Source organism: Pomacea canaliculata, linkage group LG4 (assembly GCF_003073045.1).
Source record: "Pomacea canaliculata isolate SZHN2017 linkage group LG4, ASM307304v1, whole genome shotgun sequence".
NCBI lineage: Eukaryota > Metazoa > Mollusca > Gastropoda > Architaenioglossa > Ampullariidae > Pomacea > Pomacea canaliculata.
The window spans coordinates 17,321,891-17,349,389 of NC_037593.1; the positions used below are offsets into that span (position 1 = coordinate 17,321,891).

The 27,499-nt window shown below is 39.2% G+C and overlaps 2 protein-coding genes across 6 annotated transcripts in view; both read left to right on the forward strand.

The window, feature by feature from the left end:
- Window positions 1-1,933: 1,933 nt before the first annotated feature.
- The window catches only part of LOC112561088 (contactin-5-like), a 30,441-nt gene continuing 4,875 nt past the window's right edge, over window positions 1,934-27,499 (forward strand). Inside the window, exons 1-8 of one of the 5 annotated variants that reach the window (XM_025233312.1) lie at window positions 1,934-2,094; window positions 18,189-18,394; window positions 22,847-22,955; window positions 23,358-23,548; window positions 26,050-26,235; window positions 26,540-26,683; window positions 26,918-27,017; window positions 27,186-27,400. In XM_025233312.1, the coding sequence (XP_025089097.1) occupies window positions 18,322-18,394; window positions 22,847-22,955; window positions 23,358-23,548; window positions 26,050-26,235; window positions 26,540-26,683; window positions 26,918-27,017; window positions 27,186-27,400 (1,018 nt within the window). In that variant the 5' untranslated portion in view covers window positions 1,934-2,094; window positions 18,189-18,321. Of the gene's footprint in view, window positions 2,095-17,006; window positions 17,545-17,855; window positions 18,066-18,188; window positions 18,395-22,846; window positions 22,956-23,357; window positions 23,549-26,049; window positions 26,236-26,539; window positions 26,684-26,917; window positions 27,018-27,185; window positions 27,401-27,499 lie in introns of those variants that run through there. The other 4 variants (XM_025233308.1, XM_025233309.1, XM_025233311.1 and 1 more) reach the window with 4 other exon arrangements.
- LOC112561089 (neurofascin-like) lies at window positions 2,059-12,305 on the forward strand. The gene is made up of 13 exons (XM_025233313.1): window positions 2,059-2,197; window positions 3,185-3,388; window positions 4,851-4,959; window positions 5,364-5,550; window positions 6,667-6,852; window positions 7,155-7,283; window positions 7,522-7,621; window positions 7,790-8,004; window positions 8,912-9,064; window positions 9,263-9,406; window positions 10,685-11,017; window positions 11,132-11,257; window positions 12,134-12,305. Exons 5-13 carry the CDS (start codon window positions 6,720-6,722, stop codon window positions 12,163-12,165), a joined length of 1,365 nt encoding a protein of 454 aa, XP_025089098.1. The 5' UTR covers window positions 2,059-2,197; window positions 3,185-3,388; window positions 4,851-4,959; window positions 5,364-5,550; window positions 6,667-6,719; the 3' UTR covers window positions 12,166-12,305.

The window sequence follows — 27,499 nt, forward strand, 5'->3', positions numbered from 1 at the left end:
AAATCACACGTTTATTATAAAAATGGATGAGGATGGTTTGATGGAACTACGGAGGAACTACTCGTTTGCTGTCGCCGGCGCAGCGGCACAAGAGACTTGAGTCTTTCGAAGGCACGTGGCGACGATGTAACTTGAACCCAGTCTTTGGTTCACGGTGATAAAGCATTCCGACTGCTGGTTGGTTCCACCTATACAAACGTGGACACATGTGTAAGATGATGAAGATCATCAGAAGAACGAAGGTTGAACAGCGAAATGCAGCACAGGACAAGAATTTGAGTAGAGGACTAATTCTGGTACTTGAACCCCTAACGGCGCATGGTATAGAGGAGACTCGTTTCTTGCTACCGTTAGTACACAGTATCTCACTCTCTGAATGCTAATGTTTTCTTGGGAATCCTGTCCGAAATTACCTTTTCGAAAAATCAGAAAAATCCCTGGACCGGCGTAGGTCCTGTACAGGACAACCAGTCCAGTCTTTGACATTCGTAAGCCAGTTCTTTCTCTGGTCATCGCGGCGTCGGATGATCCATGTCGTCTGCGAAGCATAGGTTGCTAATCAGTCTTCCACCAATTGAGATGGAAGTATGATGGTCGTGGAGAGCCTCGAGCATGATGTCCGCCAAGAAGATATTAAACAGCACCAGTGATAGAGGACATATATGACGTACGCCAACTGTGGTTCAAACCCCCCTTTTTTATGATTTAGGTACAGCTTGGTGCAGTATTTCCTAGAATACCTCTCATCTGTCCTCTAGATAACGCGTGTAGAAACATCATCAGGCATAGAAAGAGGTCAGCAGCTCAAACATCAGGGTTGTACAATGTACACATCCCATTATGTTGTCCAGGCTACACCCAACTCACGCCATGTTAAAATAAAAAAAAACATTTCACCCTTAACAGTGTTTCGCAACTTTCTAATGATTGGTTACTTTGCTGAACACAAACACAAATTTCATGCACGTAAGTAGTACGTGACTCCGAGGATGTCTGAGTTTTCAAGTTTGTTTCAGAACGGACAGGGCCAGACAACTCGCGCCCCCTCAGCTGCTTACTTCCCCATTTGGTTTCCGCACAACATCTTTCTCTCGCGCCGAGCGCTGTAAATAAGATAATAATATTATTATCATCGCCTTCCTCAAACTTTAAACATTCTGATGAAAATAACTACCCGTTCCTTCACAGTCATACATGCAAGAACAGTACAGAAACTCTCCAGCGTGAAGTAAACAACAACAATACATAAATAAAAATCTGAAGTAGCGCATTATTACAACCCATGACAAAATAAGAGGAAGGTATGATTTGGGGGTAAGGTAGCGGGAAAAGGTCATGCCAGGGGGCTGGGGACTGTTGGAGGCCCACCAGGTAGGTATGTATTGGCAGTAGTAATCCTGTAAAGACTGAACCGACAAATCAAGCTGAGTAACATGTTGAGTTCTACGTGTTAAATTAAACACTGTGAGGAGGTTATGGAGGGATCTTTAGTGTTTTTAAATCGTTGTAAGGAGGCCAATAAACAATGAACTGTAGCAATCTTACAAACAGAAATTACTGTAATATTTGGAGAACAAGAGCACGTACATAAAGTCTGGTTTACGCGGCTTAGTGAATTCAGTTGGCAAAAGCTGAAAAAAGTTGTTCCTGTGTTCGGTGAAGATGAACATGAACAATCCATCGACATGATGCTACATAGGTGTGGTCTGATGATAAATAATTTCATTTCATGTTCTATTTTCTATACATAAAAAACACTGGGCATCGCTGTTAAACGTGACAAGAGCGGGTATAGTGGAAGGATAAACGCAGCTAAAGATGAGACATATCTGAAAGGGGAAACTAGTTTCGATTTCGGAAAAGCTGGTCTTTGACCACGGACATAGAAACAAGAACACATTGTTAAGTACACCATCGCTTTGATATATTGCAGTTGAGAGCCCGGCGCTTAGTTCGAGATTCAAATCGAGAAAAGGAAGCAAAAGTTCAGCGGGCTCAATGGAGGATCTGAACACAGACCTTCTCTCCTGGCCTCGTCATTAGTGTCTTTCGACCATCGAGAGGCCAACTGTGTGGCTGGGCTACTGGCTGGAGGTATAGTCTGTGTTCCTTTCGAAATTTCTAAAAACTTCGCTATTCTTTAGCAAAAGCTTTTGTAGGTTGCCCTGTACTCAACACAAGGAACAGAAGAAATTACGTGAGTATTCTTACAAAATACATGTAAGATGTTGACAAAACCATCTATATACAAATTTCCAGTATAAAAAACAAGCATTCTGTTTATTTATTTTATGTATCTTCTCTAACACACACGCGTGCGTACGTTAAACAGATCATCAACCAGCACATATTAAACAATTTTTAAGTCTCTCATCGTTTAACCCCCTTTTTTTTCTTTTTTTTTTTTCTTTTTTTTTTCTTTTTTTTTTTTTGAGATAAGGAAGATGCGATGACTCAAGTTTCCTGTTGACAGGCTGCTCAGCTCTGTTACATTTTCAGTGCACATGTAAAGGATTCAATAGCGGGTAGGTGGTGGATATGGAAAAGGAGTAAAGGAGTTTCATTGTTTCGCTGAACAGTGACTAAAAATCCCGTGGCCATATTTGTTCCTTATGTTGTTATTCTGGTGATAGGAAGAGTAAGGAGACGATCATCAGACGAGGAGTGGAGTTGTCTAGCTGGGATGTAACCATGCCGAGAAAGTACAAACACAAAGACAACAGTATTGGTAGTCCGCGTGGAGATAATGTGACGAATGGCGCTGATCTTACGAAGCTCGTGATAGACAGACTGACAGACAGTGTGTGTAACTTTTTTATCACAATAGACAGGCGGACAGAAGGTGTAACTGTTATATCAAGGTTCTTGTCTGTAGTAACAATAAATTTCAGATTCCTGATGAAGGACATAAAGGTGATGCTGTTTTCGCCCACCCTGATGTGATTTGGCGAACAAACGAGTAAATGTTGAGTTCTTCTTCTCTAGTATAGAATAGCTTCTGATTTATCATTGTTGAGTTTAAATTTGTTTCTTACCATCCAGTCTTTGACTCTTTCGCGCTGGTCAGTTCCGGAAACACCTTTGCGCTGTCTGACGAAGATTTGAATGACCAGTCCTTGTTAAGTGTTTTAGAGGTATCTATTGAAATGTTTCACTGACAGCAAAAATATTGTGTTGTTTACAGAAGTAACAAACTGCGGATCTGACAAGCCACAAGAGAATCGCACAGACAACAGGGATACGTGAGACCCGGGAGACAAAGTGACTGGAGAGGAAAGTATTATAAGGTCAGAAATCAAGGGTTACCAAAATAAGATGAACATGGTGTCGTGTCTGCTGGGGCTGCTGCTTGTCGTCTCAGTCTCAGTAAAAGATGCTAAAAGTGAAAGTAAGTAACGATCGATCACATTTTCTTGCATGTACAACGAGGCTTTTCACACCTAGATTTACATTGTATCAATCAGCCCTATTGCTACCCTAGGTTGTTGGTTGTACAGACCACAAAATCACAATCAAACTTCCAGTTTGAAATATCTGACACCTAGTCGAGTTTGTATGAATCAATGCCACATATTATTGCGATTTTCTCTAGACACCCCTTTGCTGCAGAAAAAAGTTATGGTTGAATTATTTGTCCTTTTCCACCATGGGACTGTATATTTCTTCTTTTTCCATCCAAGAAAGTAACCCTAAGGCCCATCCAACTTGTAAATTATGGTCTAGAGTTTGGAGAAGCAAAACCCTTGAACAACTGTTGTTAAACCATGTTACTTACATAAAGACCTATTTTTGTAGTAGGGCATTTTCTTTGGGTCTTGCTCTACAGTTTAAGCCGATTAAAGTTAACCTTCCTGGTGTAGTAATCTTTGCCCTTGTCAGCTCAGTTTCATTGGCCTGAAGGAAGTCCGTACATTCATGTAACTATGCTTTGGCCTCTTTAAGAGAAAATGTGTTAAAACTTCATAACATATATAAATGTGTGTGTGAGATAGTGTTAGGAACTCTGTTGGTGTTCCACACTCCACAGAGAATCATTTGCGCATTCTTTCCACATAACACAATTGCCTATAGGCCGTCTAAAACACAAATATAATTACTGAACAAATAAAATAAAAATAAACAGAACAATTATTCCACCTGTACATGTCCGTGCACTCAGGGTCAAGGTCCTCTGTCTAGACTATCTATTAATAGTTATTTCTCTAGGATACGATAATGGTCTCCGCGAAAAGACATGCGACAAGACATCCAACAAAACAGTCCACCGTGCAAACCACCATCCGGGCACCCAGGCTCCCTTTCACCTCCCCGCCACAATTACAAGGGGAGAAAGTGATCTGAACACATTTTCCTTCCTGTCAAGGGACGCCGTCCGTGACAAGTGTGTTACATAAATATCGCCTATTACCAAACTGACATTAAATTAAATTTAAAACTTTCTTCCACATAAAATAAAGGAGAAAATAAAATCTATGCAACAAGCACCTTAAACGTCTTCCCCATTGACCCCTTTGCCAACATGAAATAGTTTGAAGCAATGAAAGAAATTTTTAAGAAATATAGCATTGAAAGTATGATAACATTTACATGTTACTGCGTCCACTAAAAAAACAAAAGTTTCAGACTCTGTACATCATAAAACTCCTCTTCATTATTAAGCCGGGAATAATTATACAATGATGATAATGATGGTAGCGCGTGTGTGTGTGCGCGCATGCATGTTTAAGCAGATATTTCACCGAATATTAAACACAATGAAGAAACAACTTGCCATTGAATACATTTTGGTACCCTTAATTTGAGAAAGAGAAAATTGTAATTTCTGATATGATTTTCCTTCCTGAGTGTAGTTAGAGTGCCACCAACAATACTAAGCCCAAGGGAAGGTCAGACATTGATCTATAAACAAAACGAAAAGGTCACAGTGTACTGCAATGCTACTGGGACTCCCAAGCCTAAGTGAGTATCACCAGTCCCTGTCAGTCACTGAAAGATGAAAGTAACTCAGTTCATTCAATACATTACATTATATTATATACAGTATATATGAATAATTTTCCATACCATGCATGATTTTCTACTTGTAGGAAAGTGAAAGGCACTGTATTTGGCATCTTCTGGAATCTTCTGAATTGCTGCACACTATGTGCATTTATCTCCATGTTTTCTTAAAGCTCACAGCTAGGCAGTTTACTCTGATTTCTAATTGCTACTAACTCAAATGACTTCTCTGGAATCTTTTGGTTAAATAATGTGGCTGATATAAACTTGGAATGCAATTCTGAGATCAACATTTGAAAAAGAGAAATTCAGGAAGAAACTTACATGTATGTTATTAATTCTTTCAATGAATGTCTGTATAGATATAAGTGGAAGTGGAATGGGGCAGAAATCAACTCTCAGTACATCAAATATAGTGAAACGGATGGACTCCTTCTCATTCCATCTCTGTCAGAGATGAAGGACTATTTGTGTGTCTCTCCACAAGCACATTTTCTAATGGAGAGAAAGCTGTGGCACTGTCTCCACTAGTAGAAATTCGAGTTGCTGGTAAGTGACATTTTATATTTAATTGTGCTTACACTCTTAATTAAAGTCATCGATAAGTGTTAATCATGTAAATGTTATTTTGAAAGGTACAGTTTCTACATTAAAAGGATTTTTAAGAAAACTGAATATACAATTTCGAACTTAATGAATGTTTTACAACATTTCAGAAGTATCATAAAAACCAATGCTGGTTTTGAAAGGAATTCTTCTTCGTTCATATAACACAAAAAAAGATATCTAAGTACAAGCACAATATTTATCATACATAGAAAAAATGATTTTTTTTTTTGGACTAATTTTCTATGTATGTGTGCATATGTTTATGTCTGTGCACACGTGCATGTTGATGCAAAAGACAGAGAGAAGGGAGAAAGAGTGTGTGTTGTGCTAACCTACATGAATATTATTGGGTTGTCGGCAGCCTCCTTCAGTTGGTGCCAAGTGGTTCCGATGTCCTTTGCTTCGCTCTTTACTGTTCTTTTCCATGTCTGCTTTGGTCTCCCAAACTCTCCTCTTCCCCTGAGGGTTCCAGTGAAGTTTCACGCTTAGCAATGGTGTCAGCTGCTTTGCGCAGTGTGTATCCTATCCAGCACCAGTAGCGGATTTTTGTTTTGTTTTTGTTTTTGTTTTTGTTTTTGTTTTTGTTTTTTTGTTTTTGTCATGGCTAGTGACATTCTCATTCTGTTTCAGTCTCTTTTTCGATTCAATCTTTGCCCTTGTCTCTGGAGTCATCTATTCCTTGTCTTCTCTAGAACATCTGTACATGTTATCTTCAAATTGCTCTTGAGCGTTGCCTAGTGTTCTTCTACTGATTCTTCTGTCAGTCCTGTAAGGGCCTCATACTTATTCTTGACTTCACAGTTATACATTTCCCTTGTCTTCTTGCTCTTGAAGTATTGAGTATTAAATTTGTGGTGTGGTCTGCCTGCTGGATCAATGAAGGACTTTAGCTTATCTTGAAGACTGCCACTAGGAGCTGATAGTCTGAAGCAACATCTGTACCTCTTCCCACTCGGACATCTTGGAGACTTCTTCTGATGATATGATAGAATTTCCTTCCTTCCCAGACAGCTTATGAGTTGTGAGTGTGCTAACATTGTGCTATTTTATTCACAGGTGTGGGCGACTTTATAAAAAGACCTACAGAACATTACAATGTGAAAGAGGGAATGTACATAAAGCTTCCTTGCGACAAAGAGCTTCCAGCTTACTATGGTGCAACTACCTTTCGATGGTACAAAACATACGATCAGATAAATACTGAAATCTTAATGGATGCACGGAAATTCATCGACCAGGAAGGTGATGACCTCTATAAATTTACTTATGAACACCTTGATCATGTGAAAACAGAATAGGTTATTTTAGATAAATATGAACATGCCTCTCTCTTGACATGATTACCACCAGCACCACACCAAACACTTAAATTCAAAAAGAGCAAGTCTAAAAGATAAAAATTATTTGAAGAAAAATACCCATGAAAATCTGTAATAGAATTCATTGACTTGAATGTGTTATATAGCAGCCTGAAGGCAAAACATGAAAATTATTTCAAGAACCATGGGAAATCTGTATTCACAGGAACGTGCTGATATTTTCAGGTTCGCTACACTTTTCTTATGCACAGACTGATGATCTGTCTAAACTTGATGAGAAATACAAGTGCGCCTTGTCTAATGTTGATGATTCGGTAATCAAACTAGGAAATGAGAACAGCCTTGGCAGCTCAAGTAAGTCAGGGTTTTTGGTGGTTTATGTACTTGGATCTTGATTTAGCCTGTTAATGTCCAGTCTGGATTTGCATCAAGTCTCTTAAATATTAACGCCTCACAGTAACTTGAAATGTCACCCAAATCTTTTCCTGAAGAAGTGCTTGCAGAGAAAGGTTTTGAAACAGACTGTTAAATAAAATATTTTATTCTGTCATGAAGTGAGTCTTCTTTGATAAAATAGCTGAATGTCTTTCAGTTCCAGATTCCTCCCCGAAAGTTCAATACACTACGAGTGGGAAACTTCTCACTGTTGAAGTTGGTAAAAATGCCACACTTGAGTGTGTTTTCAGTGGATAGTAAGTATTTGGCTTTTAACTGTGAAGTTTTGTCTGTATTTTTCAAGTGTACATACCACTCTACTGTATCTGCTATGTGTAATTTCCACCATCCAATTTGCTGTCTTCTAGTTTTCATCCATCTGGCTGTATTTTTCTGTGCTAAAGTGAAACAATTTCACTTTTTAGTGAAGCAGGTGGCAGCAATAACAAGACGGTGCCTGTCATCACTTGGCTTGATCAGCACCAACAGCCCATTGGAGATGGAGGTCGTTACCAGATTACCCATGAAGGCCGTTCTCTTATTATCATGAATGTCACAGAAGAAGACGAGAAAACTTACCATTGCCAAGGGACAAATTCACTGGGCTCTGCCATAGGGACTTTGACACTAAATGTCACATGTGAGTGAAGAGTATGAGAAAAATCCATGTTTATGCAGATCATAGGTAGCTGAATAGTGTTGAACAGTTAGTTAGGAATGTAGAAAATGCTACACAATATTACCCATACACTAAATTTAGAAAGGTCTGCTATCATTATCTTAAAGAAATAAAAACAAAAACAATGGTAACAGAGACAACAATTAAGTACATTACTTTCATGTAGTGATTGATAACAACTCTAGGTTATTTTGAAATATAGTATTTTTAATTCAATCGATTAGAGTTTAAAATTCATGATGGATTAAGACACTATTGCTTTATTTGAAGTGCAAAACCAATGTTTTGACATTATGAACTGATTATATGTGAGCATCTTGAAGTGTATAAATGCACAATAAGAATTTTGAGCACTAAAAGATATTTTTACAAAGAAGAAGGTCAGTGGTCCTCCTAGTTCTTGAATACCAAGAAATCCATCAAAAGGTTTAAAAAGTTCAAGATAACTTTGATTATTTCAAGGACAGAGGAATCTGGAGAAACTGGTTTGAACAAGATTATCTCAGCCCCGTAGATAGAAAAACACTTCCCCAGCCAGATTCTCTTAATCAGTTATGTCAGGTTCTATGGCAGTTTGAGAACTTTAAATGTGAGCATGCATGGTAAAAACTTTTAAGTAAATGTTTTCCACGTGGATTACACACTTAAATTATGCAAGGTAATTTTGCAACAGCTGAATGATATATCTATATAGTCATGGCCTGTTGAAAGCATGAGGTGGGGGGAGGGGGTTGCTTGTTTGTATATATATGTATGTGTGTGCAAATCTACTCATACAAGTGCATCTAAAGCTGTGCGAATATAAAATATTATGTACATGTGAATGTAAAAGTTGAGCATAAATTGATTCTGTTCCTTGAATTGTCAGCCCGTCCCATTTGGGTGCAACGTGTCCCTTCTGTAACATTAACAGAAGGGAAAGATGCAGTGCTCACATGTGTCACTAGGTCTGCATCCAATGAAGATAAGCCTAATGCTCCCATTTGGTTCAGAAATGGAGACTCAATGACTTCAACTTATGGTAAGCCATTTGTTAGTTATTCACAGCATCATATTCTATTACCACCATCATTTTTCAGGGAAATGTAAGGAGGAAATGTACCTGACTAAAAATAAATAACCTTTAAGTTTATGATTAGCCTGCAGATATAGAAATGAATGTAGGAATTAAGTTTTCACACACATTTTTGCATTCATTTATTTTCCTTATTTTTCCCAGATCCAAGTAAATACGTGTTGAATCCTGACAAAACTATTTTGACGATAAAGCATGTGAAAAAAGACCGAGATATTGCATGCTACCAGTGCAAGGTGGCTAACAGTGTTGGCATGGTTCAAGATGATGGCTGTGTCAATGTTGTTGGTGAGTTCATTCTGCTCAAGTTTCTATATCTTTTGCTTTTTTAGCTTTACTGTTTCCAAGTTTTAGATTACAGTGGTACCTCGACATACGAGTGCCCTAACATACGAGTGTTTTGAAATACGAGCCGCCGAGCGAGCGATATTTTGCTTCGAGATGAGAGCAAGATTTGAGATACGAGGAATCGCGCACTACACCAGCATGCGGGGCGGATGTTGGTGTCGTGTGCAGCGTCTAACATTCTCCCACCACAGACTAGACCTCAGTCTGTGTGCTGGTTTCCCTCGTTTTCGAAGCATTTTTGATAAGTTGGGTTCTCGTTTTTTGCTTTTTGTACATTTGCAAAACATTTATTTTTATAACCATATGGGTCCGAAGAAGAAGATGATGTCTATTGAATTAAAGCGTGAAATCATAGAAAAACATGAGCAAGGTGTGCGAGTAATTGACTTGGCGAGGATGTACGGGTGTAGCACATCAATGATATGTTCTGAGCTTAAACAGAAGGAGTTGATAAAGGTCGTGCATCGGAATTGTTCAACGAAACTTGCCTCACTCATTTCCGCAATATCCTGAAAGGGAGGAAGAAACAAACCTCCTTGGACAGTTTTTTTAAACGATCTGCAAGTGAAAATGAGCAAAGTGTGACGAAAAAAGCGAAAACCAGTGACGAAAATTAAGCGCTTTTTCCTTTATTATGTTTTTATAGAATATGTATTTGTTATTTATAAATAAATGTTTCTTCTTATAAAGAAATTTTTCTTATCCAACAACACTTAACAAAAACAACTGAGGTGGTGTTTTGGGAGCTGGAACGGATTAATGGCATTTCAATTAATTTCAATTGGGAAAATTGTTTTGATATACGAGCAGTTTGACATACGAACAAGGTTACGGAACGAATTAAACTCGTATGTCGAGGTACCACTGTACATTCTTTTTTTCTGTTGTTCCAGCGAGGATTTCTCAGCAGTATGCGTTCTTTGGTCTTCTGTCTCTTTTTGTTTTGTGTTTATAATCTTCCTTCATTTAATAGTTCTAGGAACAGGAAAACATAGGAAATGCTTATCACATGGAACATAAAAAGTATTTTGTTTAAATGTTACCATAAACTGTAGTTAATTGTTTCAAAATCACCATAGTAAAATGGTGTTCACATCAAGAACTTACACAAATTTTAGTACAATAACATAGACCTGGAGAGATACTTTATAATAGTAATATTAATTTGTAAGCATTAAAGCTGGTAGACCTCTTAACCATATTGTTTTGATCTTTCAGTTCCCATTAGCATTGGTTTTAAGCCAGATGAGATACAACGGGTCAAGAAAGAAGATGTGGTGGATCTGACTGTTGTGGCTACCACTGACCCTCTATATGAGAGTGAGATGCGCTACTACTGGATCTTCAAAAACGTTTTATACGAAGGTTCCAATGCCCCACCTAATGTAACCTATGATGCAGTCAGCAAGAGGGCCTACATCAACACCTCAGTCCTGACTGATGAAGAATTAACAAAAATTGAGGGCATCTACCGCAGAGTTATTACCACACCTGTTGAAACCAAACATGTTGATGTGGAAGTGGTATTAGAAGTTATAGAAACAAAACCAGGTAATGATATAATTTATGTCTAAAATTGCTACCATGATTGAGCTAAATAAATATTTTTTTATTGATGAATGGTTTTATCCATCACTACTACCATATACAGCTTTGTATTTGCAGTGGTAAACGAAGCAGGATTTGATTTTTGGCTGATTATACTTGCTGTTGGCATCTTCATAATTGTGATCATTCTGATTGTCACCATCTACATATGCCGTCGCAAGCAGCAGGAAAGAACTTACCCAGGTACGTAAGCATTGTAAATATTTTTCCAGATAATGCACTACAGGTTGTCTTCTTGCAGACCATGCTCTCTTTGTCATGGGTTTCAAGTCCCATAACAGGCATTAATATTTCTGTAAGTTTGGTGAGTAACACTTGTCATGTAAGATTAGGCAGTGCAGATAAACAATGCAGACTACAAGAAAAGACACACCCAAATCTTCATTTACATTTCATCCCTGAAATCTGATTCAAGAACATACCCAGCCTACAAGAAGGCAAGATGACACGCGATCGTGTCGCACCCCTCCCCCATCTGTTCACCCCTACCCCGCCCCGCCGCCCCCCCCCCTCCCGAGTGTAGCTGCGACAGGTCAAGGTACGGGGTCAGGGTTCAGTCTTCGCTTTGACCTGCGCGCGGACTTCTCGTACTGTACCTCCATCTCCAAGTGAAACGCCGCCGATCTTTGAAGTAAGTCTAAAAAGTTGAGTGAAAAATGCCATTAAACAATTTACTTTATCACAGTGGATAGTCATGAATAATATGAATAATTTATGATCGTATAGAGCTATTGTAGTGCTTTTTGTGAAATGTTTAACTTGTACCCGGCAGGTCTGATGCTCTCGCACATAGCACTGCCGCTTTGATTAGAGTCTTAATTAAATTGTTGATTTGAGTCACTTACTGCCATTATTTTCCCTGAAGTGCCCAAGGGTTTATTTAGGAGTCTGGGTCTGGTTTGTAGCTATATATTCATCATGCGACTATTGATCACCCATCAGTGGAGTAGGGTTCAGCATTATATCTTAAAAATACCCAATCCAGTGAATTAATTTTTTTTTCGCATTTGTATTGTAGTTTTTTACATGTTGGAAACAACTACATATTTTTTTTAACAGGTTCAGCCCCTCTGGTGCACGGAGAATTTTAAAACGGCTGTTTTCTTCAGAGTTGGCTCAAAAATGCAATTTCAGTGGAATCAAAGGGAAACAAGTTTCCAGTCACTTCAGCTGAAAAGTATACTAGTAGGTGTATAGTTTTTCTTGGTTTTGATTTCTTTGAGGTGTACGTCAGTCTGTACTTAAAAGGACAAAGTTTCCAAACAATTTTTAAAAAAATAGTGAATCTAAGTTTTATTTTCTCTACATTTACAAATTTATCAAATCAAAATCAAAATCAAAACAGACTTTATTGTCTGCCCAGGAGACCCAGGACAGAAATTTGTCTTTGCTCACATACCCATACAGACATTTAACACACAGTTAGGAGTAAAAGTGAGGAGTAAAATAGTGTTGATTGCACCAGTCCATCAAAGCAGTGTATGTTTATCCTAACAACAAACCTTGGGTGACCAAGGGCCTAAAAGCACTGCTTAACAAAAAGAAACATTTGTTCATCACGGGCAGAAGCCCACGACAGAAGATTAGTACATAGAGAGGACCATGATGCTATCCGTTGGGTGGGCAGAGGCTCTACGAGCATACTAGTTAGTCCGCTTTCAGTAGTTTGCCGGTGGACCAACGAGTGTCGACGAGATTGAAACAGAGGTCGAGTTAGCTCTCGCCATAAACCCGATGTGTCAGAATGCGGCTCGTGGTTACATCTCGAGCTCGCTGGAGGGACCTGCCAGACGTCGAGTTATGATGCTCCCGTATGACGCAAGAGATACGCCGAGAAAGATCTTGGGTGTCCTAGTGGAGGCGTACGGCGAACGGAAAGATGTCGACATCAGTGCCACAGCAACGTGATGAGGTGGTCGACGAATACGCCGCGAAGCTCCAGAATTTAAGCAGGCGAGGCAGAAGGCGGCGCAGAGCGTCGAAGTGGCGGCGATTGACACCATCTCGGAGGACTGCAGCCCGACCGGTCAGGGAAAGTGACTGCCCCCGTTTTCCGTAACAGGATGACAGGGAAATATTATTGTGTATGATAGTATTTAAGCCTACCATACAATTTCCTGTTGTGTACAGCCACAGTCATGTAAACGTTTAGCTTTACCTCGGAAGTAGAAGTGGACGGCATTAGCTGTAAATGCATGGTTTTGGGATGCAAGAGACATAGATTGAGAAATGATTGGAAGGGCGATGTCATCTAATGGTGAGTGGAATGACAACAATGAGTTTGTCAAGTTTAAATTATTAATGTGAGCATCGTTATATTCTTTGTGTATTTATTCAGTAGGCCTATTACCTTACCTTTTGTACTAAGGGTAAATAGGCTACTTTCAGATAGAATCTAAAACTATGTGTATACTCAAATGGCAATCAACACATTACAATTTAACATCTTTTTATTCTACTTTTGTTCAACTTGTTGCAATCTCGCTAGTAATTAGTAGATTTATGAAAGCTGTAGGATTTCATTTATGTGTGGGAGGTTCAACATATACTGGAAAAATCAAGGTATGTAAAAATATTGTAATTGATTTTTCTTTTTTTCCACAGCAATTCCACTACTCATGGGTTGATTTTTTGTCATATTTTTAAAAATAAACTTTTATCTTCTATGTAAATAAATTGTTTAATTTTTTGTTGCAAATAATTATTTCAAAAATAACTTTCATGCTGTAAATTATTAATGGCTGTAATTTTTATGTAAATAACTTGATTAATAATTGATAATGAGTGCTTTTTGCAATGATTATGTAACAAGCATTTAAAAATGCACGAAAAATGCAGAACGTTACAATAAACAGACATGATTTGTTGTTTACTAAAGTTTATTGAAGTAGAAATGTCAGCACAAATAAGGATAAAAAAGCAAGGTAATTAAAAAAAAAAAATTTACAATATACAAAAATTTTTAAAGCATTTTCTCGTTGATACTCACTTGTATACATGAAATGTTTCCTCATGACATGTTAATGCTACATTCTTTACCTGATTCTGAGTTGTAGAAGAAGCAAAAACATCTTTCAACCGAAAATTCTTGTCTGCAGCTAGTATTGGTGTCAAAGGTTAAGGTTCATAACCAAAAGATTAAGGAACAATCCAAAAAGTCCTATTTTATCACAGGAATGTATTCATGTGATGTGCTCACACACACACAGAGTCAAATATTTAAATCCTTACCCTGAACTGTTTGTAAAATAAAGGGGTGGTTCTTGAGTCCCCTCTTTCCCTCCAGACCATTTAAGTTGTAAGACCAGGCTAACTCAGTTGAAAATAACACAGATAAAATGCCCCCCACTATACATGCTTTAATGTGAATCCCCCACACATCACCAAATAGCATTCCTGGAAACAGACACAAATAAACAAAGATCATTTTTTTTTAAAAAAAACTTGTTGTGGGCAGTATTATAAATGCATGTTATGAGAACAAGTATTTAAAGACAAAAAAAAGGATGGAAACCATTCAGGAAGTTTCATACTTTTTCTTTCTAAGCAAGCTAAAGTGCTACAGAAAAGTTATTATCAACTCAAATCAATGCCACCATAACAAAACCTTTATTACATTTTAGTAATGCAGAAATGTCATTTGTTTTATACAATAAAATGGTATGGAAACCTTTAAAGGGAATCCACAAAATAGATTTGACTCCTCCTACTAACAAATCACAATAAAGCACATACCAAGTGTGTTCTTTTTTCTGAGTCTGTCTTCAGATCCAACTTTAGATGCTCTACAACAGTGATGCCCAACCTTTTTCGGCCCGCGGGCCATATCATTTCGGACAGCCGTGTCGCGGGCCACTTCACCGCAAAAATACAAAAAAGGAAAAAAAATAGAACAGATACCATTTTTATTAGATGCAAGTTGTACTTACCATTAATTATGTAGTAATGAGTGGGATATTTGAAGTTGTTAAAATAAAAGTTAGAAATTGTCTTAAAATACATTTTAATCGAGGTACCCGGGCGATCGGTCCTGATTACCTCAGGAAAATGACGAAATTCAAACGCTGTTTCGGTATTGCTTCTCTGTCAGAACCCCATTGTTTTATACCTTGCTAAAAAGCCCGGAGTCTGTATTTTCAATCTCTTTAACGACTGATTCAAATATTAACCAATCAAAAGATCACCTATGGAATGCGGCGTCCCTCGTTCTCAAAACTGGTTTCCTCCCAAGACGAAAATCAAGAATGAAATCCATCGAAAGATTGAGAGACGCCCCTACGTAAGGATAAATACTTCTTCCCTTCTTTTCGTTTTTTTTTTTTTTTGTTTGGTTTTTTTTTTTTTGTTGTTGTTTTTTTAAGTTTCCTTTATTACTTACATGCCGATTTACATGCTTTGCTCATAATTGGAGGTTGCAGTCGCAGCCTCGTAAGCTTCAGGTACTTCTTTCTCTTCCATTTTTTCTTTACTTCAAGTTCTAGCGGGCAGTCGCTTTTTCTTTTTTTTTTTTTTTTACGAACTGAGTACAGCTATTTCCTAGAATACTTCTCGTCTGTCCTCGTGATAGCGCGTAGAAACATCATCAGGCATAGACAGGTCACCAACTCAGACACCAGGTTGTACAATGTACACAGAGCCCATTACGTGGTCCATGCTACACCCTACAAGAAAACTCACGCCACATGTTTATTCCACATTTCTGTGAACAAACGGGATGTTATGAATTTGCCTTTTTTCTGGTGTTTCTCAAGAACGGAAAAGTGGTATTGTAAAAATGTTTCAAAAGTATTAATCTTGCACTTTAAAGCTTTACACAGTCATAAGATAAATAAGAAACATTTCACCTTTAAAAGCGCGTCGCAACTTTCTGATGATTGGTTAGTTTGCTGAACACACAAGACACAGATTTCATGCACGTAGGAGGTACGTGACTCCGAGGATGTCTGAGTTTTCAAGTTTGTTTCAGAACGGACAGGGCCAGACAACTCGAGCCCCCTCAGCTGCTTACTTCCCCATTTGGTTTCCGCACATCTTTCTCGCGCGCTGAGCGCTGTAAATAAGATAATAATATTATTATCATCGCCTTCCTCAAACTTTAATCACACTCATGACGAAACAAGAGGAAGGTATGATTTGGGGGTAAGGTAGCGGGGACAGGTCATGCCAGTTAGGAAAGATTCACACAAGAAATATTTCTTTAGGTAAATCTGCAAAGCTGGTAGGAAGGAGTGGAGTCGGGAGGTCAGTTACAAACACTGCGATCTGAAAAAAAAATGCTCAAACTGTTTAGCTCTGGTACAGACAAGAGGTCGGCCATTGACGGGAAGATCAACTGAGCTGGTAGGGAAGTCAGGCAGGATGTGTTAAAAGCCACGAAAACAGCTCAACAGAGTCAGTCCTATGGTCATTAGGGGTGGCAGATATAAGAATCATACGGGTAGGGCAAGTGACGAAATTAGCGACAGAGGTTTCACTGAATGGCGACAAGCAGGTTTAGCTTGGTACATCTGTCCACTCTTATATGCTTGTCTGTCTGCTTTTCCTCTGTGCACGTACCTCGGTGTTAGTCTCACACATGGCCAAACCAGACAAACTTAACTGTTACCTGGGGGCTGTTGGAGGCTGTTTTGTATTCACAGTAATAATCTTGTAAAGATTAAACCGAACAGACAACCACAAATCAAGCTGTGAGACATGTTGAGTTCCACGTTTTAAATATCAACACTGTGAGGAGGTTATTGGGGGATCTTTGATGTTTTCAAATCGTTCTAAGGAGGCCAATAAACAATAAACTGGAGCAATCTTACAAACGGAAATTACTGTAATATTTGGAGAACAAGAGCACGTACATAAAGTCTGGTTTACGTGGCTTAGTGAATTCAGGTGGCAAAAGCTGAAAAAAAGTTGGTTGTGCCTGTTCCTGTGTTCCGTGAAGATGATCATGAACAATCCATCGACATGATGCTACATAGGTGTGGTCTGATGATAAATAATTTCATTTCATTTTCTATTTTCTATACACAAGAGCACATGGGCATCGCTGTTAAACGTGACAAGAGCGGGTATGGTGGAAGGATAATTGCAGCTAAAGATGAGACATATCTGAAAGGGGGAAACTAGTTTCGATTTCGGACAATCTGGACTTAGACCACGGACATAGAAACAAGAACACATTGTTAAGTACACCATCTCTTGATACATTGCAGTTGAGAGCCCGGCGCTTCGTTCGAGATACAAATCGAGAAAAGGAAGCAAAAGTTCAGCGGGCTCCAATGGAGGATCTGTACACAGACCTTCTCTCGTGGCCTCGTCATTAGTGTTTTTCGACCATCGAGAGGCCAACTCTGTGGCTGGGCTACTGGCTGGAGGTATACTCTATGTTCCTTTCGAAATTTCTGAAACTTTGCTATTCTTTAGCAAAAGCTATTGTAGGTCGCCTTGTGATCAACACGAGGAACAGAAAAAATTACGTGAGTATTCTTACAATATACATGTAAGATGTTGACAAAACCATCTATATCCAAATTTACAGTATAAAAAGCAAGCATTCTGTTTATTTATTTTATGTATCTTCTCTAACACACACGTTAAACAGATCATCAACCAGCACATTCTAAACAATTTTTAAGTCTCTCATCGTTTAACCTTTTTATTTATTTATTTATTTTTTTATTTATTTATTTTTTTTTTTTTTGAGATAAGGAAGATGCGATGACTCAAGTTTCCGTTTTCAGTGCACATGTAAAGGATTCAATAGCGGGTAGGTGGCGGATATGGAAAAGGAGTTTCATTGTTTCGCTGCACAGTGACTAAATATCCCGTGGCCATATTTGTTGAATATGTTGTTGTTCTGGTGACATGAAGAGTAAGGAGACGATCATCAAAGGAGGAGCGGAGTTGTCTAGCTGGGATGTAAGGGAAGAGTAGTTCAGAGAAATAATCAGGTCATCTCTACACCATCACAGTTATCATTAAGTACTCTTTCGCGCTGGTCAGTTCCGGAAACACTTTTGCACTATCTGACGAAGATTTGCATGACCAGTCACTGTTAAGTGTTTTAGAGGTATCTATTGAAAAAGTTTTACCGACAGCAAAAATATTGTGTTGTTGACAGAAGTAACAAACTGCGGATTTGACAAGCCACAGGAGAAATCGCGCAGACGACAGGGATACGTGAGACCCGGGAGACAAAGTGACTGGAGAAGGAAAGTATTATAAGGTCAGAAATCAAGGGTTACCGAAACAAGATGAACATGGTGTCGTGTCTGCTGGGGCTGCTGCTTGTCGTCTCAGTCTCAGTAAAAGATGCTAAAAGTGAAAGTAAGTAACGATTGATCACATTTTCTTGCATGTATTACAACGACACTTTTCACACCCAGATTTACATTGTATCAATCAACCCTCTTGTTACCCTAGGTTGTTGGTTGTACAGACTACAAAATCACAATCACACTTCCAGTTTGAAATATCTGACACCTAGTCGACTTTGTATGAATCAATGCCACATATTAGCGTGATTTTCTCTAGACATCTACTTTTTACTGCCTCCATTTAAACAACTAGCAAAACCATTTTTTTCTGGTAACAATAACATTGCAAACGTCTCCCAGGAGGCCTGTAGCTATCATCTCGTTAGTGTTACTCAATGATGTCTACCAAACTGCCATCTTATCTTAGCGCGATTTTCTTATTGCATATCCTTTTTGCTGCCCCCACTTTAATAACTAGCATAACCACTTGGTCGTTTGGGGGTTCCCCCTGTTGCTATATGTTATTGGTCTCCCAGCTTTAGCAGAACCACCTCCAACAGAAGGCCAGCTTATATAGGTCGTCTTGGCGATAAATGTGTTTGTACCACATGCAAATTTTCTGTGTGTTATATGCATTTATAGCATTCATTTTCTTTGTTTTAAAATGCATGGATAACCGAGTGGTTAGATCGCTGGCTTCCGAATTTAGTAGTGCACCAGTTCGATACCCGTCGAGCACAGCTCACCTCCCCAAGTCGACCCAGTTATCGGGAATGCGTACCTGACCCCAAAGACTCTTGGGGAAGGTAAGTCAGTGAGGGAGAGGAGATGGGCACTGCCCTTAGCTGGTCCCGAGAAAACCTCACTCCCTAATGACCTGGACTACTTTACGAGATGGCCGTTACCATTTTAAAACACTTCTCTTGTCGATGCTCACGTGCAGTTACTTTCTCCCTTGATGCCGCCTCGATTTTTGTCCTTCCTCATTATTATCTTCCTTATTTTGTCTTCTTCCCTTATACTTATAGAGGATGTCTTTTTCATTGTATAGATCTCATGTTTCCTTTCTCTAAATGCCCTTAGTGTGTGGGTTATGAGCATTTTTTTTTTATCTTGTGCTAACAGGTTGTCTATCAGAAAGCTGAAACTTAATTTTCCTTCCTAAATTATTTTGAAGTAAACAACCACGAGGAAATCTTTTCGCAAGAAATAATTTAAAACATTGTTTAAATGCTTCTTTACTGCAGAAAATAGCTACAGTTATATCAGATGTGTATTCGGTGTGTTAAATGGTTTTCAACACCATCCGAGCGGATTGCTACAACAAGAGTAGTCCGCCCATCTCTCTTTGTCTCTCACTGCACATCTCCTTTATAGTCACCGGGAGTCATGAGTGCCAGGTCCTACTAGAGGACAACCCTGATGGTGCTGCTGGGGTCCTCCTAGAAGGTTAATGAGTGTTCTTTTTCCCCACGTCCCCACTGGAAAACACAAACTTTGCTGACCAGCGCTGTCAACCGACCCGCCTTCAGCTGCCATCTAAGTATCTCTACCACAGATGTGTTCCCAGCCTGCAAGAGTTCTTGGGCCTCGTAAGAGCTGATAAATGAACCTCTTTAGGGCTGCTACACTCCTACTCCTCCGGCGGGGATAAAAGTGGGATCTGCATGGGCTCCTTGCGAGTTTTCAGAGGGCTGCCCATAATTTTCCCGCCCTTATACCTCATCCATCTGGATTTGTGCGTATTCAGCAGTAATGTAACCCTTCAAAGCACCTCACAGCCCCTCAAAGCCTTTCGATTGGGAAGAAAGGCAGGCAGATTACTAGGAATAAGCTAGGAAGAAACTTGAGAACTTTATTTTGTGGCGCCCTTCCCTTATCTATAGCGCCAAAACACTTGCCATCCCTTTGCTACAGAAAACAGTTATGGTTGAATTATTTGTCCTTTTCCACCATGGGACTGTTTATCTTGTCATTTTACCACTCAAGAAAGTAACCCTAAGGCCCATCCAACTTGTAAATTATGGTCTAGAGTTTGGAGAAGCAAAACCCTTGGACAATTAATTGTTGTTAAACCATGTTACTTACATAATAACCTACTTTTGTAGTAGGGCATTTTCTTTGGCTTTTGCTCTACAGTTTAAAGATGATTAAAGTTAACCTTCCTGGTGTAGTAATCTTTGCCCTTGCCAGTTCAGTTTCATTGGCCTGAAGGAAGTCCGTACATGGATGTAACTATGCCTTGGCCTCTTCAAGAGAAAATGTGTTAAAACTTCATAACATATATAAATGTGTGTGTGAGTGTTAGGAACTCTGTTGGTGTTCCACACCCCACACAGAATCACTTGTGCATTCTTTCTACATAACACACAACCAATTGCCTATAGGCTGTCTAAAACACAAATATAATTACTGAAAAAATAAAACAAAAAAATAAACAGAACAATTATTAATGCATATACATATATTCTACTCAAAGCCTTATCGGTCACTGCCGCCTAAAACAAGACACAAAGCAAAGGTATAGCAGCACGAGAAACCCGAGCTATGGTACAAAGATGAATTTCACATATATATATATAGTCAAAGTCAAGAGAAGATAAACACTTAATTTCATAAACTCAGGTCTTCACAGCTAAAGGCACTCTGGCATCCGAGGTATCCAGCACTAAGAATAAATCGAGCACACCGTAGTTGTTGAATATAAGCAATTCAACTCAGTAATTACTCAAAAGAACACACAGCAGTTACGAAAAGAACCACAGAGAACCACACTGCCCCCGAGAGCCAGTACAGACGACCTCTCCGGCCCCCTTGCATATAAATAATATGCTTACAATTCGATTGTCAGTACAGTGGAACCTCGGTTAGCGAACGCCTAGGATAGCAAATGTTTCGGATAACGAACAAAAATTTCGTTAAAAGTTTGTCTCGGATAGCGAACAAAATTTCGGATAACGAACAGCCACGTGAACCACACGTGACCAAGCAGCATGTAATCATTCGCGCTCGAGACACAGTTACGATCAGTCGTTCCCAGGGCAGTGCTTAGGGACAGGCGGACGAGGCATCTGCCTAGGGCCCCGCGCTTCAAGGGGCCCCGCGCTTTTGATTGATATGGTAACTAGGCATATGGAAAACCGTGTGATCGTGGCGTGAGGGCCCCGCACATGCCCTTTGCCTCGGGCCCCGCGGGGGCTTAGAACGGGCCTGGTCGTTCCTTATCTGTGCGCATTCTTCTTATTTCGTGATTTTTGTGCGTTATTTTAATAAGATAATCCTCAATCATGGCTCCAAAGAAGATTAAGAGCAATTAATAGTAGTGAGGTAATGACAAGGAAGCGGCCAACAAATGAATTGAAAAAGAAAATTATTTCAAAGTATGAAGGTGGCATGCGTCTGTCGGATATGTGATGTCGTATTACCGAAGAGTTTTACAAAAAAGGCAGAAGGATTTAACAGACACTGGACAAGTTTTTTCCTTTAACCTCAAAGCTACAGAAAAGGGAAGTCATCCCGATTTTATAATGTCACGAAGTTCTCCGCTGTTAGTCTTGGCGAGCCGTAACAATGAATGTGACTAAGCCGGAAGCTTTGTAGTCTATGCCTCATTTTAGGAGTTAATCTGAAATGTGACTAAACTGGAAGCTTTGCAGCCTAATGACTCGTTTTAGTAGTTAACTGGGAAAAAAATCGTCTGCCAGCAGTCCAATAATTCAAGTTCGTGGCAAGAGACTAAGCGTTGGTCTCGGCAGCCAAACAGCAATCCACCTGTACACGTCCTTGCACTCAGGGTCAAGGTCCTCTGTCTAGACTATCTATTAATAGTTATTTCTGTATGATACAATAATGGTCTCCGCGACAAGACATCCAATAAGACAGTCCACCGTGCAAACCACCATCCGGGCACCCAGGCTCCCTTTCACCTCCCCGCCACAATTACAAGGGGAGAAAGAGATCTGAACACATTTTCCTTCCTGTCGAGGGACGCCGTCCGTGACAAGTGTGTTACATAAATATCGCCTATTACCAAACTGACAATAAATTAAATAAAAAACTTTCTTCCACATGAAATAAAGGAGGAAATAAAATCTATGCAACAAGCACCTCAAACTCCCTTTTGCCCCCTTGGCCCCTTTGCCAACATGAAATACATGTAGTCTGAAACAATGAAAGAAATTTTTAAGAAATATAGCATTGAAAGTATGATAACATTTACATGTTACATGAAAAACATACTGCCCAATACAAAAACAAAAGTTTCAGACTCTGTACATCATGAAACTCCTCTTCATTATTAAGCTGGGAATAATTATATAATGATGATAATGATGGTAGCTTGTGTGTGTGCGCGCGCGCGTGAGTGTGTGTGTGTGTTTGTGCGCGCAAGCGTGTTTTAGCAGATATTGCACTGAATATTAAACATAATGGAGAAACAACTTGCCATTGGATACATTTTGGTGCCCTTAATTTGATAAAGAGAAAATTATAATTTCTGATATGATTTTCTTCCTGAGTGTAGTTAGAGTGCCACCAACAATACTAAGCCCGAGGGAAGGTCAGACATTGATCTATAAACAATACCAAAAGGTCACAGTGTACTGCAATGCTACTGGGACTCCCAAGCCTAAGTGAGTATCATCAGTCCCTGTCAGTCACTGAAAGATGAAAGTAACTCACTTCATTCAATACATTACATTATATTATACACAGTATATATGAATATTTTGTTCATACGCATCCATGATTTTCTACTTGTAAGAAAGTGAAAGGCACTGTATTTGGCATCTTCTGGAATCATTGCAGCACACTATGTGCATTTATCTCCATGTTTTCCTAAAGCTCACAGCTAGGCAGTTTACACTCTGATGTCTAATTGCTACTAACTCAAATGACTTCTCTGGAATCTTTTAGTTAAATAATGTTGCTGCTATAAACTTGGAATGCAATTCTGAGATCAACATTTGAAAAAGAGAAATTCAGGAAGAATCTTACATGTATGTTATTAATTCTTTCAATGAATGTCTGTATAGATATAAGTGGAAGTGGAATGGGGCAGAAATCAACTCTCAGCATATCAAATATAATGAAACGGATGGACACCTTGATATTCCATCTCTGTCAGAAAGAGATGAAGGAATATTTGTGTGTCTCGCCACAAGCACATTTTCTAAGGAAGAGAAAGCTGTGGCACTGTCTCCACTAGTAGAAATTCGAGTTGCTCGTAAGTGCCATTTTAGCTTTAATTATGTTTACACTCTTTAAGTCATTTATAAGTGTTATACATGTAAATGTTATTTTGAAAGGTACAGTTTCTACATTAAAAGGAATTTTAAGAAAATTGACTATACAATCAGAATGTAATGTTTTAAAACATTTCATAGCTATCATTAAAAACCAATATGCTGGTTTTCAAAAGAATTCTAGTTTGTTCATATAACACAAAAAAGATAAAAGCACAGACACAATATTTATCATAAATAGAAGAAAGTATTTTTATATTTCTTAATTTATTTTTTACTAATTGTGTATGTATGTGTGCATATGTTTATGTGTGTGCATATGTGCATGTTCATGCAAAAGACACAGAGAGAAGGGAGAAAGAGCATGTGTTGTGTTAACCTACATGAATGTTTGGTGCTCATCCTCATAATGGCATATACCGAGAAAAAACTAAAAAAAAACGAGTTTTCTATTATTGAATTCTATATCTATTCTACAGATTTATCCTCATCAATGTACATTCATCATAATAATAAATAATATAGATAAATTTCGTTTATTCCTTGTTACTCCTCGAGGAGCATAGGGCCAGAACATCGTCTCACCAGCGGACCCGGTTTTTTGCAGCCCTCCCCTCAGTTGGGCCCATGTGGTTCCGACGTCCATTGCCTCGCTCATTACTGTTCTTTTCCAAGTCTGATTTGGTCTCCCAAATTCTCCTCTTCCCCTGGGGGTTCCAGTCAAGTGCCTTCCTGGCAATAATGTCAGCTGCTTTGCGCAGGGTGTGTCCTGTTCAGCCCCATTTGAGTTTTTTGATGTCTTGACTAGTGGCATTCTGGTTGGTTCTTTTCAACAGGCTGCTGTTTGGAGATATTTTCAGGCCACCTTATTCCAAGAATATGGCGTGGGCATCGGTTGGTAAAGGTCTGGAGCTTGCCGTTGATGGTGTTTGTCACTCTCCAGGTTTCAGACCCATACAGTAGGACAGCTTTCACATTGGTGTTGAATATGCGGGTCTTACTGCGAAAGGATAATGCTAGGGAGTTCCAGATGGGGCACAGGCTGTTGAAAGCATGCCTGGCCTTGTTGATCGGCTTTTGATGTCATCGTCCGCTCCACTGTCCTTGTTGACAATGCTCCCCAGATACGTGAAGCGGTCTGTTTGCAGGATGTTCTCTCCTAGAAGCTTCTTCTTGCTGATTTTCTTTCTGTTGACATTTAAGCCAGTCTTCTCTGCTTCATCTGTTAGCTTACTCAGTTTGCATTGTTCATGCTGCTGCCGATGAGATAGGAGACTAATGTCCAGTTCTTCTAGCAGTCTAGCTGCTTGGTAAGGTCCATTGGATACTGGTATTGTTGCCTTGGGTTGCCTTGTGCATTATCCAGTCTATGACCGCCAGGAAGATCTTTGGTGATAATATGCAACCCTGTCTTACGTTAGTCCTTATTATGAAAGGTTTAGTGGGTTTGCCGTTGTGGATAACTTGGCAGGACGAGTCTTCGTACAACCCCTGGATAATGTTTATGAGCTTAGGCGGGATACCATAGTAGATTATCAGCCTCCAAATGACGTCTCTGTCTACACCAGCGGTTCTCAACCTGTGGGGCGCGCTTACAAGGGGGGCGCGAAGGTGGTCATTTTTTTAAAGTTTCTTATACCGGTATTAGTGAAATTAGCTTACATTTCTGGCTAAGGGGCGCGCGCGGACGTACCTTTGTTCGTCAGGGGGGCGTCACAAGTAAAAGGTTGACAACCGCTGGTCTACACTGTCAAATGCCTTCTCAAAGTCCACAAAAGTTTTATAGAGGGAGGAAGCAACTCTTGTCCTCCTTGACAGACCTCTTCGCTTGGCTGTTGGATTCAACTCTGAGACTTTCCTTCTCTTGCTGGTCATGACACCGGTTGAGCTTCTGTTTCAGTCCCTTTCTTGATTCAATCTTTGCCCAGGTCTCTTGAAATTAATGAAACTTAAGAGACGGCTGCTGGGCTTGATCCAGAAAAGGAATTGATGAACAGTCGCTTTCATGACATTATATAGTTGCTGAGATTTCTGTTATGTTGAAAATGATGTGCAAATTTATATATATGTAAGCAAGCTTTGATACTGCAGACATTACTTTTGTTTTCTTTCCCTCTTCCCTAGAACATCTGTACAGGTTGTCTTCCAAATGCTCTTGAGTGTTGGCTAGTGTTCTTCTACTGATTCTTCTGTCAGTCCTGTCAGGGCCTCGTACTTATTCTTGACTTCACAGTTATACATTTCCCTTGTTTTCTTGTTCTTGAAGTATTGAGTATTAAATTTGTGGTGTGGTCTGCCTGCTGGATCAATGAATGACTTCAGCTTACCTTGAAGACTGCCACTAGGAGCTGATGGTCTGAAGCAACATCTATACCTCTTCCCACATCTTGGAGACTTCTTCTGATGATTTGATAGAATTTCCTTCCTTTCCACACAGCTTATGTGTTATGAGTGTGTTAACGTTGTGCTATTTTATTCACAGGTGTGGGCGACTTTATAAAAAGACCTACAGAATATTACAATGTGAAAGAGGGAATGTACATAAAGCTTCCTTGCGACAAAGAGCTTCCAGCTTACTATGGTGCAACTACCTTTAAATGGTACAAAACATACGATCAGAAAAATACTGAAATCTTTATGGATGCACGGAAATTCATTGACCAGGAAGGTGATGACCTCTATAAATTTACTTATGAACACCTTGATCATGTGAAAGCAGCATAGGTTATTTTAGATAAATGTGAACATGCCTCTCTCTTGACATGATCACCACCAGCACCACACCAAACACTTAAATTCAAAAAGAGCAGATCTAAAAGATAGAAATTATTTGAAGAAAAATACCCATGAGCATCTGTAATAAAATTCATAGACTTGAATATGCTATATAGCAGCCTGAAGGCAAAACATGAAAATTATTCCAAGAACCTTGGGAAATCTGTATTCACAGGAACATGTGCTGACATTTTCAGGTTCGCTACACTTTTCTTATGCACAGACTGATGATCAGTCTGCTCGTGATGAGAAATACAAGTGCGCCATGTCTAATGTTGATAGTTCAGTCATCAAACTAGGCAATGAGAACAGCCTACAAGTGAACAGCAATGGAAGCTCAAGTAAGCCAGGGTTTTGGGTGGTTTATGTCCTTGGATCTTGATTTAGCCTGTTAATGTCCAGTCTGGATTTGCATCAAGTATCTTAAATATTGACGCCTCACAGTAACTTGAAATGTCACCAAAATCTTTTCCTGAAGAAGTGCTTGCAGCGAAAAGGTTTGAAACAGTAAAATAAAATATTTTACTCTGTCATGCAGTGAGTCTTCTTTGATAAAATACCTGAATGTCTTTCAGTTCCAGATTCATCCCCGCATGTTCAATACACTACGAGTGGGAAACTTCTCACTGTTGAAGTTGGTAAAAATGCCACACTTGAGTGTGTTTTCAGTGGATAGTAAGTATTTGGCTTTTAACTGTGAAGTTTTGTCTGTATTTTTCAATTGTACATACCACTGTACTGTATCTGTTATGTGTAATTTCAACCATCCAATTTGCTGTCTTCTAGTTTTCATCCACCTGGCTGTATTTTTCTGTGCTAAAGTGAAACAATTTCACTTTTTAGTAAAGCAGGTGGTAGCAATAACAAGACGGTGCCTGTCATCACTTGGCTTGATCAGCTTCAACAGCCCATTGGAGATGGAGGTCGTTATCAGATTACCCATGAAGGCCGTTCTCTTATCATCATGAATGTCACAGAAGAAGACGAGAAAACTTACCATTGCCAAGGGACAAATTTACTGGGCTCTGCCATAGGGAACTTGACACTAAATGTCACATGTGAGTGAGGAGTATGAGAAAAATCCATATTTGTGCAAATCTAAGGTAGCTGAATAGTGTTAAACAGTTAGTTAGGAATGTAGAAAATGCTACACAATA

Bases quoted from the DNA above. Each gene is read 5' to 3' on its own strand.
- LOC112561089 (XM_025233313.1), top strand. From the start codon at position 6,720: ATGTACATAAAGCTTCCTTGCGACAAAGAGCTTCCAGCTTACTATGGT. The intron at 8,005-8,911 runs GTGAGTGAAGAG...TTGAATTGTCAG, and splicing joins TTTGACACTAAATGTCACAT to CCCGTCCCATTTGGGTGCAA. The intron at 9,407-10,684 runs GTGAGTTCATTC...TTGATCTTTCAG, and splicing joins TGGCTGTGTCAATGTTGTTG to TTCCCATTAGCATTGGTTTT.